Raw genomic sequence first — 17,838 nt, 5'->3', positions numbered from 1 at the left:
GTTGTGGGTGCAAGGGTCCATTGAGAGGGGTAGAGGGAATCCAACTTGTGAGTCCGGGCTCCTGTTCAAGATGGGCATGAGATGTGTGGATGAGGAGCCGATGGAGCAAAGGCTGGATGGGGAGGCAGGAACAGTGGGAGGAGCCTGGGAGGGAGAGCAGGAGGGTGGGGGATGTGTCCGCAGGGGTGGTCTAGCCTCTGGGAGCTCTGTGCTCCCTGCCTGGCCAGTGACTCTGTGCTCATCCTTTGCCTTCCCATGGACTCAGTTCTACTTTGGTCACTTTTTTTTCTTTCTGACCTAGGACTGGGAGCTGCATGTGAAAGGCAAGCTGCACGCTCAGAAATGCCTGGTCTTCTCTGAAAAGTAAGTGCAGTTCAGGAGGACAGGCTCATGCATCGGCTCAACACATATTCACTGAGCATTTACTGTGTGTCATACGCTGTTTCGAGTCCTGGGGCAACAGCAGAGACCAGAACAGGCAAAGTTCCTGCCCTCAAGGAGCTTATGCTTCACAGGGGCCAGAGAGATGATAAACAAAATGAACAAGAAAATTACAGCATCCCTGGTGGTAAATGCTAAGCAGAAAACACCGGGTAGAGGCGGGAAGTGTGTGTGCCCGCGCGTGTGGAGGCGGGAAGTGTGTGTGCGCGCGTGTGGAGGCGGGAAGTGTGTGTGTGCGCGCGTGTGCCTCCCTTTTCTGGCTTTCATATTTTTTCATTGTAGTCAAGTTCACATAGGACTTACTATTTTAAATACTTTGAAGTATACAATTCAGTGGCATTTAGCACATTCACAAGATTGTGCAAATGTTACCACTCTCTAGTTCCAGAATATTTTCATTACTCCAAAAGGAAACCTCATACCCATTAAGCAATCACTCCCTATTCTCTCTAAGCCAGCCCCTGGCAACCACCAATCTGCTTTCTGTCTCTATGGATTTGCCTGTTCTGTACATTTCTGTAAATGGAATCATATAATATGTGGCCTTTTGTGACTGGCTTTTTTTTTACTTAGCATAATATTTTCAAGGTATATCCATCCATGTTGTAATATGTACAACCTTTCTATGGCTGAACAATATTCTATTACATGTATATATCACATTCTTGTTTATCTATTCATCTTTTGATGGACATTTGGATTGTTTCCACCTTTTGACTATTGTGAATAGTGCTGCTAGGAACATTTGGGTATAGTTTTTGTTTTAACACCTGTTTTCAACTATTTGGGGGTCTATACCTAGGAGTGGAATTTCTGGGTCACATGCTAATTCTTTGTTTAACTTATTGGGGAGCCGGTTTCCCTTTCTCGCCCTCTCCAGTGCTGGCATCCGGTGTATACTTGGTTCGGCAGAGGGAACATTGTGTGCTTCTCCTAACAGCACAGCTGTTTATAGCCCTGCTGGGAATGAAGGTGAGCGAGGCCCTACAGGTCAGCAGCTTGAAGCAGAACTGGGCTTCCCACAGGCACATTATGTCCCATCTTTAATAACCAGGACTTCCCTGATGTCCCCTTCTTATGCATATAGAAAGCAAACAGATCCCAAGACACTAAAATGCACTGGGCCTGCTGTCTGGAGTCATCAGTATTCTCTGAGATACTTTAGGCATAAAGCTTTGCTGATTATCAGCATGTCCAGAGGTATAGTCATGTCAATCACTAATAATATGTGAAGGGGAAAGGTTTGGTTTTGTACGCCTGCTTATGTCCTAATAATGACTTTTGATGTTAAGTTCTGGGTTTTCATCGAGTTTGTGTAATTCGTCATTTAGATTATGCCTCAAATCTTGGAACATCATACGTGCCCATTCCAGCAAGGTCATTTGCTCAGTCAAGCCCCACATTTCCTTTGGCTTCTGCGGGGACAACTGTGAGTACAGAAACATTTTCTCCAGAAATTAATGAAAATGATTATTAGTTTATTTATTTGTTTGTTTATTTATTTGAGACAGCCAGGCTGGAATGTCGTGGTGCAATAATATGTCACTGCAGCCTTGAACTCCTGGCCCCAAGTGATCTTCCTGCTTCGGTCACCCAAAGTGCTGGAATTACAGGTGGCCAAAGTGCTAGGATTACAGGTGTGAGCCACCATGCCCTGCCTCAGATACCTCTCTGTGTGCCGGTCACCCTGAAATGCTTGTTGCTTTCCCCAGCACTGTGTTCTTCATGCTCAGTATGCACCTGACATGCCACAGACTGGGAGGATGTTAACATCTTTTTCACTTAAAGAATAGAGAGTTGGCTGGCTTTTGAGGTCTAGACTCATTTATACCTTGTACCCTTCAATTTACCACTCTGGGAATCACACTCTCTAGTTTCCAAGATGATATCACCACTAGTGAGGTGAGCATGTGACTCAGGCAGCCCGGGAGATCATCATACTTGCTGGCCATAGATTGGTTCATGAATGGTGTGTACCTGTAGTCCCAGCTACTTGGGAGCCTGAGGCAGGAGAATCACTTGAACCTGGGAGGCAGAGGTTGCAGTGAGCCGAGATCACGCCACTGCACTCCAGCCCAGGTGACGGCAAGACTCCGTCTCAAAACAAACAAACAAAAAACCATTTTCTCCATTGTCATTGTTGTCCTCAAGCATTTGTATGGGCCTACAGGTGCTGATCTGGCTTTGTGTCATTCAGAAAAACATCCCCAGACAGAAGTTAAGAGCTGTTTAATCCAGTTCATCTAGTATGGAAACACATGACTTAAGAAGCTGACATAAATCCTTAAAATTGAAGGCATTCCTGGACTTTCTAGCATTCAGCGCTGGCTTAGAAAAAAATAAGTTTGAGCTTTTTATGTTTTTTTTTTAAGACTATTTGATGTTTTATTGAAGTGGGTTATTTCCTAGGAGAAGGTAATTTTGAAGCTCGAACCAGAAAGTGTGTGAAAATAAGGACTATGCGCTGAGCATTTGTTGGCCCCTTGAGGAACCAGTTGGTGCTGTATAATGTTTTTGTTTGTTCGTTTTTAGTTTTGCTCTCTCTACAATATACGCTTAAGTCCTCCAAAGCTCCTAAGCTTCGTCTCTCCTTTTTCACCAGTGGTGACAGCTCCTCTTCTCTCTGGGGTTTCAGTTGTTTTGTGCCACCACCCTACCCACCATCTGACTTCTCTTCTTCTTCCCTGGGCAGGAGAAAGGGGAGTGGGAGGAAAGCTGACTGTAAAACAAATGTGTTTGTCTGAACCCTCTGGAGGGCACCTGTTTGTATGCCTTAGCCTGTGCCTGTGTTTTTGTGGTGTGAGTTGCTGCAGCCTTTCTCTCTTGTCCTGCGAGTGAACACAAACTCACAAGAGCATGTCTCCACGTGCTGTCCCTTCTATGTGTTGGCATGCAAAACATCAGGCCAGTAAGCCATGAAGTGCAGCTCTCAGGCTCTGGGGAGTGAGTAAGTGGAAAAGCGAGGTGGTTCGTGATGAGATGTGAGGCCTGCCTGAGCCCAGGCTTCTGTTTATTCGTGTGCATTGATTTGTGATGTTGAATAGGAGAAGCGCTTTGAGAGAGTCCCTGTCTAGAAGCCCACATTTTGGTGAAAGAGAATTTTGTGGTTTCCTTCTTTGCACTCTGCTCACTCAGAGCCACGCCCAGGTCAATGGCAGCTTCGGGTCAGTCCCAGGAGCCTGCAATGGCTAGATTCAGTGAGGCCTGTCCTCTGAGGTCAGATTCCTGATGACATGACCTCTTGTCCTGATGGAGGTGTGGGCCATGAAGGAACTTCTGTGCTCACAACCCTGCCCTGAGACCCCACTCCAGGCACTGAAGGGGAGGGACTGTGACCACGATGGGGGAGGCTGGATTGGGTGTCAGGTGGGCAGGGGCCAGGGCTTGTAAATTGACTCCAACCTGGGATATGGGTACGGGGAAGAGATGGCATCAACTGAGCCCCTCTGTAAACCGGGGTGGATAGGGAGAGAAGAGACACAGGCAGGACATTCTGCAGTCTGTCCCAGGTCTCTTCCCCACCCTCCAGTGCTGCCCATTGAGCCAGAGACCCTTTCCTATGGACTTGGCTCTAGGGACCTAAGTTCAAGTCCTACTTCTGGAGCCACTTGCTGTGTGTCTCCAGGCAAGTCACGTTACTTCTCCGAGGCTGTTTCCTTAAGTGGGAACAATAATGCCTTTGGAAGATAAAGTAAACAACTGGATTTTCATCCAGCTTGTGTAATTTATTGTTTTGATTATTCCTCGAATCTCAGAACATCCCATGCAGCCCTGCAGCCCAGGCTTCTGGTTCAGTGGCCAGCACCAGACAGTGGGAGCAAGGCTTGGCATAGACCCAGTATTGTCTTGCCCTTGTGAGGATCAAATGAGATAATATAAGGGACAATGATTTGGGAACTGTCAAGTACATGTGAAGTAACCATGGCTGTTGTTGAGTAATGAGCGCTTTTAACCCAATTTGGCTGTGAAGAGTGGAGGGGAACCCACCCTGTCTAAGGCTGGCTCTGTCTGCTGGCCACAGGATTTTGTCCAAGTCTTGGTATCAGTGTTCCCCTTATACAAATCTGTCTAGTAATACCCAGGGTCACCCTCACTCCACCTTAGAGATGTTTTGAGGTTCCCATGAATGTATTTTTAAATTATGCACCAGTGGGCAAGCACAAGCAATCTGATGATTTGTGTGTTGATTCTAATTAATTCCTAGGAGCTCTGAGTGCAACTTCCTCCAAACGCCTAGAGATGGGGAGTTTATCTGACTTGAGCCTGGTGAGAAGCAACACAAGAAACATTTTGCTAGGAGCTAGGAGGTGACAGAGACCTAGGGGACAGCTCTCTGCTAGAGCTAGGAGGGGACAGAGAGCTAACATTTTGGGAGCTAGGAGGAGACAGAGAGCCCCAGACATTGTAGGATGATAATAACAACAATAGCCAACATTTATGTAGTGCTCAATATGTTCTTAGCATTTTTGTTTTGTATTAGCTCATTTAATCCTCTAGACAACCCTGTGAGGTGGATACTATTATCATCCTTATTACACAGTTGGGAAACTGAAGCCTAGAGAAGCTGAGTACCTTATCTAAGGCCACATAGCTGGTAACTGGAGGTGGTGGGATTTAAACCTAGGCAGCCTAGCTCTGGAAGCCTCATTTGTAACCACTAAACCCTGCAGCCTCTCTGCAAGGATCTGAGGGGTCTCTTCCTTGCTGTGATCCTTCTCTTTAGTAAGCCCCTCTCACCTCCTCCTCCCTCCGCCCCACAAGCCGCTTGGGAGGTTCTGAGGCTGCGTTGGAGGTGACAGGGACTTCTCTGGCCTTGGCCACTCAAGGATCAACCTGAAGAGGCCAGCCACACCTGGTATCCACATTCTTCTGCACTCTGACAGCATCTGCCAAGATGAACTCAGATGTTTGGAGGCTTTTTCTACAGACCCTGTGGAAGGGGAGAATCAGCATTTGTCTGGTTTTATCATTATAACTTTTGTGACATCTTGCTGGTCACATGAGCCTCCCCAAGGCTACCTGAGGGACAAGGACAAAGCCTGCCCCAGCCAATCCCTACATTGTCAGTGGCTTGATGTTCATTCACATCCTTCTGTCAGATGCTGGTCCCCCGGTTTGCCATTGCCAGCAAATAGAATTGAATGCAGGTGTATCTGTCTTGAGGAAAACCTGAAATGCAAGAACATTGACATTTGAAGACAAGCTCAGAAATGGAGAAATGATTAATCCACTCTTGAAAAATACTTTGCGAGGCTCCTTTAAGTAGCAGGAGAGTCTCTCAGAGAAACTATTGATTTTCTTTCTGCCTACAAACACCGACCTCCAAAGATATTACCTCAAAGATAAGGGGTGATTACTCTGTTGCCAAAGGATATTTTTCCAGGTTCCAATGAGTGCCCAGTGAGTTGTTTTTGCATATACATTTCTATTGTTTTTCTGCTTACAAAACTTATGCTTATTGTGAAAATGCAAACAGAAAAGAAATAATGAGGGGAATGAAATTCCCCAGTTATCTCCCTTTCAGCCCCCATAGAGATCTCATTTTCCTCCACAAGTGAGGTCTGGTCCTGTGCCAGCACTTTTTATGTCTGATTCCATTTACATACATCTTTTCAGAAACACATTTTGTTGAGTGAAACCAGGAACAGCCAGGACCCCGCCACTATCTGATCAGATCACTAATGTCTGTGGAGCGAAGAGCAGTTACTGCCTCTAAAGCTCCCTGTTTTTAAGCAAGAGAAAATCAAAGTGACACGGAGCTCTGGAAATGAGCCTTCAGAATATATCCGAACTGCCACAAAATCTAAAAGGACCGCAAAGACCATCTGCCCCTGCCACCAAGCCCTTCTGGGGACAGACTTGGCTGCATTTAAACTTCTCCCACCTCTGTTGGAGTCTGAGTGTTTCATTGCCTTGTTTGTTTGTTTATTTTTGTTTGGGTTTTTTTCTCATTTTCTTTTCTTTTCCTTTTTATTGTTATTTATATATGTATTTATTTATTGAGATAGGGTCTCGCCGTGTTACCCAGGCTGGAGTGCAGTGGCGTAATCACGGCTTACTGCAACCTCCACCTCCTGGCCTCGAGTGATCCTCCTACTTTAGCCTCCAAGTAACTGGAACTACAGGCATGCGCCACCAGGCTCAGCTAATTTTTGGAGAGACAGGGTGTCGCCATGTTGCCCAGGCTGGCGTGTTTAGTTTTGACAGAGATGGGACACTGCACTGACAGTTGTATGCTGTGTTTGCTAGTGGTGGGGTGATTTGTGTCTGTCCCCCACCCCTCCCATCCCACCCCAGGGTCCCCAGAGATGGGTGTTCACTTTCACTTAAGCTTCTGCCATTTGAGGCCAGGCACTTTCCCCTTGGTTGCCTGAATTGACATAAACAGAGTAATCAGGTTTCTGGAAGGGGCCTCGGGGTCTTCTCAGCCTGTTAATAGTTTTCTTGTGCCTGCCCGAGGTGCACTTTCTCTGTGACCGTCCCTGTAAAGCCACCCTGCGGTTTTCACAGCCACCTTGGAGTTTATTTAGTGCCACTGTCACACATGGGCCACCCTGACCTGGGATGATACACCGTGTTTTTATTATTTCTTTCTCGCCAAGACCCTGCACATTGGGGAACTTGTATAAATAAGGAAATGGAGGCTCAAGAAAGTAGAAATGTCTGTGGAAGGCCAGAGGTGTAAGTCACAGGCTGCACCCCAGATTACTTTCTGTTTCTAGAACATGCATCTGTCTGCCCTGGCCCTCTGAACACATGGCTCAGAGCACTCTGGTCTCCTGACTTCTTTGAGCATGAGGACTAGTAATTGATGTGGCGTATGCTACCAGCCCCCTCAGCCACCATTCCAGCTCTGTCATTGCTCCTGTCCCTCCAGCAGGGGCCACCTTGTGCTTTTTCAAAGAGGACAAAGATGAGGAGACAGGAGCCCTGGGTAGGTTTTGCTTCGGAATTTGTTCTTTTTACAAATCTTACTTTTTCTTTTTTTTTTTTTTTCTTTTTTTTTTTTTTGAGACGGAGCCTCGCTCTGTCGCCCAGGCTGGAGTGCAGTGGCCGGATCTCAGCTCACTGCAAGCTCCGCCTCCCGGGTTTACGCCATTCTCCTGCCTCAGCCTCCCGAGTAGCTGGGACTACAGGCGCCCGCCACCTCGCCCGGCTAGTTTTTTGTATTTTTTAGTAGAGACGGGGTTTCACCGTGTTAGCCAGGATGGTCTCGATCTCCTGACCTCGTGATCCGCCCGTCTCGGCCTCCCAAAGTGCTGGGATTACAGGCTTGAGCCACCGCGCCCGGCCACAAATCTTACTTTTTCTTGTTGGAAAAGCAGTATGAACATTGTATAAACAATCTTTAACAGTAACAGAAATACAAAAGTCAACTTTGCAGAGAAAACCGAAGCTAAATGCTTTTGTTATAACTATATATCTCTCTAGCTAGTGTATGTGTACATGTTTCAGTAGTAAAAGTAATTTTTTGGGCACAAATCAGATAATGTCATATAATCTGGTTTTTTTTTTCACTTAACATAAGCTTTCAATACATATTTAAATTGATTTCTAGACATCTTTCCACATCAGAACATAAATAGTTCCTATTTTATTTTTTAACTTCACTTTTGTATTTACCTTAATTTGTCAAGTCTGCGATTGATAGGTTTTACCAGTGACATCTGAGTTTTAGTCACAAATCTGCCACCGTTTAATTGACCACAGATTAAGATCCTTAACTTCTCTCAGGTTTCAGTGTCCTCATATACAGCGTGGACCAGATGACCTCCCGATTTTAACATTTTGTGACTCTACAGTTTCCAGGGATGTTAAAGTTGCTAAACAGGTGAATCGTCCAAGATCCGTAGGCAATCCTGTGGATTTACCAGTAGAAGTTAATTCACTCTAAGTCAAAGCTAATATGCTCTATAAAATATTTGAAAGTATTAGTAAAGGCAATGTCTACCCTCTAAGTTAAGCCAAGATCCATAGCTATGGAATTCACAGCCATTTGCTATCTGCATAATAGGTTCAAAATCAACATCTTGCTCTCTGCATAACAGGTAATAAATCAACATCATGAGAGAGAAATATTTGCCATGTCTGTTCTTAGGCATGTTTAGAACAAAACCAGCAGAGGCCCACAGACTCTGTGCCAGATAAAATTAGGTCACATCTAAGAGAGATCAGGCTGGAGCACAGAAGTCGTTTACTGAAGATGGAATCTACACTCCGCAGCTCTAGGAAGCAGTCTGAGAGACCTCACCCTGCAGGCCTGTTGCCGTAAGCCATATTTTTATTGCAACTCTAAGTTATTTGAAGTTGGGCCTCTTATTTGAACTCATCTGTGAAGCCTGTTTCTACCTGCACCAAGGGGAAATGAAAGGTCTCAGAATCTTCATATACAAGTCTGTTTGCTTCTTTTGCATTTCTCCCCAGCTATAAAAGAGTTGAGGGTCAGTTGAGAGGTCTGGGGCCCAGCCATATGAACCATCAGGAGCACCATCTGGTTTTAAAAGTGCAGCCCCAGCTTGTGAAAATGCACAACCCAGGCCCCTGATCCCATGTGGGGGTACTCAAAGTCAGTGCTGGCTTGCAGGCAGGCTAAAGCCTCCCTGAGGCTGCAAAAGGATGATTATCCCTTTAGCTTGGTAATTAGGGCTTTGGTCACTCCCCTGCAACTTAGCTGTCTTAGAGATGTGACCTCTGCTAGAAAGTTTTCAATGCACCTGTCTTATGGGTGGCTCCTGGGCGCTCAGCAGACAGAGCCCAGCAACACCTTGACCTGCCCTTCTCCCTACAGTATGTCTTTTAAAATTTATTTTTGATAACTTTTAATATATTTCAAACTTACAGAAAAGTTACAAAAAAGGTATAAGGAACTCCCATATAACTTTTGTCCAGATTAACTTCACTCCTCCTTTATATTTTGCCCCATTTGCTTTGTCATTTTCTCTGTATCTTCCTCTATCTATCCATCCTCTGATCAGCTATGCATTTTCCCCTAAATCATTATTTTTAGAGTAGATTGGTGACATTGTATCTCTTCGCTTCTTTTTAAGCTTGAATTTCCTAAGAATACAGACCTTGTCTTACATAATCACACCAATATTTTTCCCAATCCAGAATCATTGTAACATATCCTTTAACTGTTGGGGGGAGGAAGGAGATAAACATTATTTACAGGAGCCTACATAATGCCAGGTATTGCAGCAAAGCACCGTACATTCACGGTGGCATTTCATCTTCCCAGCAGTCCTATGGAATCTGTTTTTATTACCCCTGTTTTACAGACAAGCCAACTTGGGCATGGAGAAATTCAGTACAGACTCAGGTCTGTCTGATTCTCCCACTTCCCTGACTCTGGTACTTGGTGACTATAAAACTCACACTTGACGTGAGTCTGTTCTCAGAGAGGCCCCAGGCCCAGGTGTCTGTAGTTCATTTGTGTATCATCTCAACTCTTTCTAGCCACTGTGGCAGCACAATTATTCAGGGAGCTGCAGGGTTCATAAACAAGGTGCTCACTGCTTGGAGCTTATCTTCAGTCCTATAAAGATGAGACCACTACTAACGCAGACAAACATGTCTGAAAGATGAACATGCTTGGAAATGGTTGCATGGTTAAACAGCCGATTACATGGAGAGAGAGGACAAACATTACATTCATTGGGACAGGGAGTGGGAAAGACATGGGTTTCCTGTTTATGCTGAGCACAGTTGGAGAAAGCTATCATTATCCTGGTTCTTGGGGTTTAGCTTGTCAAGGCGTCTGGGAGGAGTAGAATTTTAGAACTTAGAGCCACATAAGCATATATATTTTTTACATCTGGAAAGGACTTTAGACCTACAGGTCACCTCCCTCATTCCAGACATGGGGAAACTAAGGCTCAGAAAAGGAAACTAGTTTGTCTCGGTCATGCACCTAATCAGTGGCTGAGCTGGGGATTGAACCCAGGTCCTCTGTTTTCTAGCAGGATGTTCTTTCCACTGGAAAGTTCCAAGCTTTTTATAGCTCAAGTCCCCTTTCATTATTTACTTCCACCCCCAGCAGCCACTGTCCCACATTTTCAGATTTGGAAAGATTTTGTCTGCCAAAGTACTTGTATTAATAAGTAACTAACTAGTGACCCATTTTTATTAATCAAAGACAGAGACACACCAATTAGACTTTCTGATTAACCTAAGAGCTAACCAGTGTTAAAAGACAAATTTTAAATGAATTACATTTAACAGAGTTTAATTTAATTGGGCAGCCCTCAGAACCAGAAGAGGTTCAGAGAGCTCCTCTGCACCACGTGGGCAGGCAGCATTTATGGGCAGAAAACTGAAGCGAGGTACAGAAACAGCTTGATTGGTTACAGCTCCGTATTTGCCTAATTTGAACATGGTCTGATCAGTCGGCTGCCTGTGATTAACTGAAGTTTGGCTGCTGTGATTGGCTGAGACTCAGCTATTTGTTACAAAAGTACACTACTTCAGGCTTTCACCTAGTTGATGTGCTAAACGGCAGTTCCTTACATAAGAACTCAAAGTATGGAGGCATCCTCAGGCCTAATTGAATTTAACACCAGATTACCATATCGATAAAGAAACTCAAAGTATGACCTCAACTCGCATTTTTCAATGTCAAAAATAATGTTTAGCCCCCTGCTTCCTGTAGTATTATTACCTTCGAAGACCTTTAAGGGCTTATAAGAGAGCCCAGGTTGAGAATTACTGCACAGCATGGTGACGCTTGCTCAAGGGCACTCAGGATTGCCAGTGCCTCTGATGTACAAACTATACTTTTGATGTACCACTCAGGGACCTCACTCCCCCTGTTTCTCTTCTCACTTTCCTCCCTACCTCCCTCCCTTTTTCCCTCATCATTCAGATCTCCCACAGGGCATAGGGCAAATATGCCCTGTGGCATATAGCAATGTTTATGTAAAGTGTAATGAGAGTAGAATAGAGTGATAATACTTACTATTCTACATCTCGTATGAATCATAGATGGTTTTGAACCTAAATGGACTTTAACAACAACCAAAAGATATTTCAGATCAATGGCAGAAAAGAACTTGATGAAGCATCCTAAATAAAATATTGACAAAAGAATAGAACACATAAAAATTAATTTATCTTTCTAACTGGATAGGATTTACCACATGCCCTGAAGCCAGACACCACACAAAAGCAAACTATTAACCCAGAGATTCTCAAGATTTTCATTTCATGGCTCACTTAGAAAATAATCTGCTGAAGTAAATGGTTTAACTGAAGAAGCTGTTCATGGTTACTGGAGGAACTTGGCCTTCAGCCTGAGGGATCAATATCTTGGCACTCCCATAACCATTTGCAGTTGATGTAGCTCATAATTGGAAAGCTCCAAATCACTATTATCTGGAAGAATCTAAAAATCTCATTCGTATCTTAATAAATGACGACAAGGGAATTGGTAAAATCCGGCTCCTATTTCTGATGAAAATCTTGGAAGAGAAGGAACTCAGATGTCTTTTTAAAATTTGAGTGGAAATTTTAATTGCGACCCATTCACTTTAGTGCCTTTGGTAACGACATCTACAGCATGAATACTTCTCTCTGGTGACCGGCAGCTGCGAGGTTGTTTTTTCTACTACCCAGCAGCCGCAGTTGCTGTGCTGTGTTCCAATAAAAGCCTCTCGAGTTGTCCTTTCAGTCTGGAGGAGACAATGAGAGAGGCACTGGCCCTCATGCCTGTTCACTAGGCAACTGGATGGGCCAGGAGCAGGATAGGCCCGGAACTGCCTTGGGTGTCTGCTCCGTTGTCCAAGCACGCATTAGCACAGGCCAAGCACAGCAAAGTCACATGGGGCAGAAACATGCCTCGCTAAGAGGAGACCAGGCAGAGCGCCCAGCCTCAGCCCTCCTTGTGATAAGCTCAGAGGACCAGCTACTCTGCCCTGCTTGAAAGCTCAGCTGTGTCTGCATCTTTATGTGAACACTCACACTAATGGGAGGCAAAGATTCTGCTTCTTAATAGCACTCCTCCTTTCATCTCTGCAGAAGGGTTCAGTCCTCACTAGCCAGGCTCAGACTCAAAGTCTCCTAGCTGATGGAGAGTGCATTTGCACTTTAGGGAGATGAGGAGCTGCTCTGGGAGCTGCCTGAATCCTTGCTCCCCTTTGGGAAAGTGCTTGACCTCTGGACATTGCAGAGTGGGAGGTCGGAAAGAGGCACTTGGGCTTCTACAATTCAGGGTTGAACCATAAAAGGAAATTCTTATGGACTGTAATTGTTTTCAGCTCAAATGAGACAAACGAGGGCTTTTCATGGTAGAATTACCCAAGTATTAGCCCTTGTTAGGGATGATATCTTAGACTTTCCCCCTATATTACCTTAGCAGAGTCGGACCCACATCAAATGTAATTAGATGTTGAAGTTCAGTTTAACATAGAAAATTGTGATTATGCAAATGGAGACTATGCTATTAGAATGTGTTTCAGGTTTGGAAAATTATATCCTTCTCTTCCACATTGGGTTGGCTTATGGTTACTAATTCTTGACCCTCCCAGAGACTCTAGGCTGATTAAGGTTTGCACAAAACAGACACACTTCCTCCCTCAAGGAGCTTTGATTAGGGCCAAATGGTGGCTTCCAAACTGTATTCCTTAAAGGTGCCTTTGAGACTGCCAGGTAGGGGTGGCGCCAGGGTGCCAGACCCCAAGGTTTGACCAGAATAGCTCTTTTATTTGTTGAATACATTGGTATAAATCAGTTTTATCTGAAGAAAGGATTCCAAGCTGAAAATATTTTGAAAACCACTGCCCTAAACCACAGGTTGCTGCTGTGAATGTCAATGCATATATATTACATTCTCATAAACTTTTCTATGTTCTTTTTTCTTTATTGGAATTGTAAGTCAAGCAATATGAGGTATATATGAAGAAGGTTCATCATGTCTCATCTTACTGCCTTCCTCTGAAGATAACCAGCACTGACAGGTTGATATGTATGCTCCACATCTTTGTCTGTTTGTGCTGACATTCTTTAAGCATTTTTTATTGCAAAAAATTTTAAACATACAGAACAGTAGAGACCAGTATAATTAATCCTTGTATACCCATCACCCAATTCCAGTAATTATCAAAATTTTACAACACTTGCTTCATCTTTTTTCATATATTTTTGTTTTGTTTTCCAAAAATGGCATCATGGTACACATACCCCTTGGTAACCTGCTTTTAACTTAACAATCTGTCTTAAAAAGTATTCCATATCACCAAGGTGAGAGAATCACTTGAGGTCAGGATTTCGAGACTAGCCCGAGCAATACAGCAAGACCCTGTTTATACAAAAAATAAAAATAAAAAAAATTAGCTGGGTGTGATGGCTCAAGCCATCAGTAGTCCCAGCTGTTCGGGAGGGCGAGTCGGGAGGATGGCTTGAACCTAGGAGTTCAAGGCTGCAGTAAGCTATGATTGTGCCACTGCATTCTAGTCCGAGTGGTCCAGGAAGATTCTGACTTCTTAAAAAAATTATTCTATATCAGCACATTTACCTCCTTCTTGTCATGGGTTTGTAGTTTTCCATTGTATGATTAAACCATCATTTACTCAAACATTTCCCTATTGTTGGACATTCAGGCTGTTTCCAAAATTTTTTGCCACCTAATAAATTACTGTAATAAATGTTCTTGCACATAAGCCATCACATATTGGGGTGCTATTATTTCTATAGGGTACATTTCTAAGAGGGGAATGGCAGGATCATGGGCTCTGTATACTTTGTTTTATTTAATATTGCTAAAGTGTATTCTCAAAAGTTTATCGATACTCAACCTCCCACTAGCAACATACGGATATGCTCATTTCCTCATATCCTCCACAGCCCTGGTTGTTACTGCTTATAAAAAACATTATTGCCAGGCGCGGGGCTCACGCCTGTAATTCCAGCACTATGGGAGGCCGAGGCAGGCAGATCACGAGGTCAAGAGATCAAGATCATCCTGGCTAACACAGTGAAACCCCGTCTCTACTAAAAATACAAAAAAATTAGCCGGGTCATGGGCGCCTGTAGTCCCAGCTACTGGGGAGGCTGAGGCAGGAGAATGGCGTGAACCTAGGAGGTGGAGCTTGCAGTGAGCTGAGATTGCGCCACTTCACTCCAGCCTGGGCGACAGAGCGAGACTCTGTCTCAAACAAAACAAAACAAAACAAAAACATTACTGTGACATGGTGGTGGACGCCTGTGGTCCCAGCTACTTGGGAGGCTGAGATGGGAGAATCACCTGAGTCCAGAAGTCAAGGCTGCAGTAAGCCGTGTTTGCACCACTGCCCTCTAGCCTGGGCGATGGGAGTGAGACCCCGTCTCAAAAATATATATATATTATGAATCCTTTTGTAAAGAGATAGAATACAATTGATATTTTATGTGTGTCTGTGAATGGATTTTTTCTGCACTAATTTTGTAAATTATAGTTTTACAATCATTGTTTGGGGGAAAGATAGCCATTAGGAATGTCTGGAAGATAGGGGAAAAGGGAACCGTCTTCTGAAGACCGCGACTGATCCTTGTTGCTATTAGTTTGCACAGCGGAAAGGGGCTGGCCGCGTGGTGCACATCTGCAATCTCCCTGAAGGAAGCTGCACTGAGAATGACGTCATTAACCTGGGGCTGCCCTTCGGAAAGGTCACTAATTACATCCTCATGAAGTCGACTAATCAGGTAGGTCTGGGTATTTTCACTCCAGTGTAATACCACACATTAGTGAAAGGGAACGATATAATTTTTGAAAGAAGTCATTCTTAACATAAAAAGCTGTTGCATAGCTGGCCTTCTGTTGGCATGGCATAGACGTTTTTGCTGGTGATGTTTTTTTGTTTCCCCTAGTTTCACTCTATCCTTCTAGTGATGGATACAGGCCTTTGTGAATTGTCTAGAGGTGAGAGGAGGTGCTTTGGAATGAGGTGCTCATTCACATAGAAAGGGTAATTGGCACACCCAAAATAAAAATCTATGGATTTTAATCTCTTCACTGTGTTGTCAACCCCCTGAGCTAATGCTATAGTCTTATCTTCTAAGCCTATCCTATCTTATGACCTGGATTTGGAGCCAGCCAAGAACCTGGGACTAGGTATTTTTCCTGGTCCTTGATGTCAGCAGGAGAGTAGGAGTGTAAGAATGGATGGATGCTTAGTAAATCTAAGGAACTAAGAATCCTTAACCTGTAGGAGTTGACTGAGCCCTTGGGGATGGAGTACCTTTGTCTTCATTTCTAAAGTCAGGTGGGGAGTTTATACTCCCAACAGTCAAAAATCAGAATATTTTATCTTTTAATGAATATTTTTACTTTATTAATCAGAGGAACAGGAATACGAAAAATTCTTTTCTTAAAGAAGGCTGAACTTTGGAGACTCATAGCCACATCAGGTCATCAGCTATCTCTCTCCATCAACCTGGCGTGAGACTACTCACTTGTCTCTGTTCCTACTTCTCAGAAATTCTATTTTGGGTAAATGCACAGAATTCAGCTTGTAACATTGATGTAGTGAGAGTCCCTAGATTAGTATTATTCCCATTTGACAAGTGAGAGCTAGAGGTGCTAAAATGTTTATCAAGAAAGAGGCACTTAGAAAGCTGGGTGGCAGAATGTGAAATAAAACCCTAAAGAATCTTGACTTCTTAGTCGCCCACGCTAATGTCATAGACTATGATAGCATGGAGAAAAGCCGTGCATCTGAAATTCAGAAATAAGTATGAGAGAAGGAAGGGAATGAGCTTATTTAGACCATTTAGTTTAAGGAAACGAGAGAGTTAGGGGCTCACAGTGAGAGCTTCCCTGTCACTGACCCCTTTTCCCCTGTAGCACTGAGGAATCAGGATCAGTATATTGTCAGTATAGTACAAACCAAACAAATCCAAGAAACAATAGCAGCAACAAATTCACCACACCAGCTACTGGGGTAAACTGATGCACAGTCAAGACAGTCTCTTTGGAACTCTCAGTAGACACAGATTGAGTGGAAAAGCCCATTTCTCTGTGTTTTATCAGAGCAGTTAAATAAAGAAGAAAGATGCTGTGGAAACATAATTGGGGAATTTTCCTTTTTCTGTAACTCACGACAACATGGCCTTCCTTCAAGCCCAGGGGTTTGTGAGTTCCTGAATTTTGAGTATGTTTCTGTCTTTATAAGGAAAATAAGAGCTCAAATAACCAAAGCTTGTGTCTCTTGCTGTCACCATCACCACCAAATAGCAAGTTTTATAGGGATCAGCTCAAGGCCACATATGCAACTGCCCCTCCAGGGAAATGTGGGTTAGTGAACTCTCCCATCTCAGAGGGATTCTATGGCATGATGTAGCCCGGGACAGACATACATAATTAAGAACAATGTCTGGTAACCCTGGGGATCAGGAAAGGGCCATCTTATAATGAGCTCTTTTGGTGATGTTTATAAAAAGGTCTCTTTGAACAGATGGGATCAAAGAGATCTCTTCTTTATACTGACTTTTTTTTTCCTTTTAAGTGAGGTATAAAACACATACTCTACAGTGTGTAATGTACACTCATCCTACGTGTACAATTCCATTAGTTACATGTGTACACCCATATAGTTAACACCCAGGTAAAGATATAGAGCATTTCCAGAATGTCAGGTTTCTTCATGCTTCTTCTCCATCAGTTCCCCATCCCCACCTGAGAGAGAAGCTCAATGCTAACTCCTGTCACCATTGATTAGTTTTGTCTGTTTTTGAACTTCATAGACATGGAATCATGCCTTGTACTGAATCTTGTTTAAGACCATTAAAGTCAAGTCCAATGAGTGTCCTTCCTTTCTTTCTTAGGCCTTTTTAGAGATGGCTTACACAGAAGCTGCACAGGCCATGGTCCAGTATTATCAAGAAAAATCTGCTGTGATCAATGGTGAGAAGTTGCTCATTCGGATGTCCAAGAGATACAAGGAATTGCAGCTCAAGGTAAAGCATTATCTTGTTCATTCAGTCATTCAACAAGCACCAGATGAGTTTCTCCTTCTTGTTAGGCACTGACCTAAATGCTGGTGGAAAGGAGAGGATAGGAAAAGATTCAGAAATGACACACTGCCTTTGAGGATCTTGAGGCAAACCATTGCAGCATGGCAAGAAAAGTGCTTTTGAGGTAAATACAAAGTGCAAAGAGGCATTTAAGTCTACCTGGGAGCCAAGGAAAGTTTTCCAGAAGAAGATGTTTACAGGGGAACTAAGTCAGAAGGGAAAGGTTCTGGGAGTTCCAGGCATAAACGCTTGAATACAACCTTCTCCACCTATACAGACCTTCAGTAACTTTTTCTTCCTCTGTCACCCTCTTGATCTCTTGCTCTCTTCTCTCTCCTTCATATTTACGTCTTAAGCCTCATATAAGCCCTTCTAAGCAGTTCTTGGCTGAATTGGCCACTGTCAGAACTCGGG

General features: G+C 43.8%; 1 protein-coding gene across 3 annotated transcripts in view; it reads left to right on the top strand.

The window, feature by feature from the left end:
* The window catches only part of RBM20 (RNA binding motif protein 20), a 194,860-nt gene that overhangs the window by 137,996 nt on the left and 39,026 nt on the right, over positions 1-17,838 (top strand). For all 3 annotated transcript variants that reach the window (XM_003904250.5, XM_031652590.1, XM_031652591.1), the window contains 5 exons: positions 302-363; positions 1,322-1,413; positions 1,773-1,870; positions 14,974-15,114; positions 17,236-17,367. In XM_003904250.5, coding sequence (XP_003904299.3) covers positions 302-363; positions 1,322-1,413; positions 1,773-1,870; positions 14,974-15,114; positions 17,236-17,367 — 525 coding nt within the window. The remainder of the gene's footprint in view (positions 1-301; positions 364-1,321; positions 1,414-1,772; positions 1,871-14,973; positions 15,115-17,235; positions 17,368-17,838) is intronic.

Source organism: Papio anubis, chromosome 11 (genome assembly GCF_008728515.1).
Source record: "Papio anubis isolate 15944 chromosome 11, Panubis1.0, whole genome shotgun sequence".
In the NCBI taxonomy this organism is placed as follows: Eukaryota; Metazoa; Chordata; class Mammalia; order Primates; family Cercopithecidae; genus Papio; species Papio anubis.
Note: the sequence above shows the minus strand (reverse complement) of the source record. Positions and strands in the feature narration are given on the sequence as shown.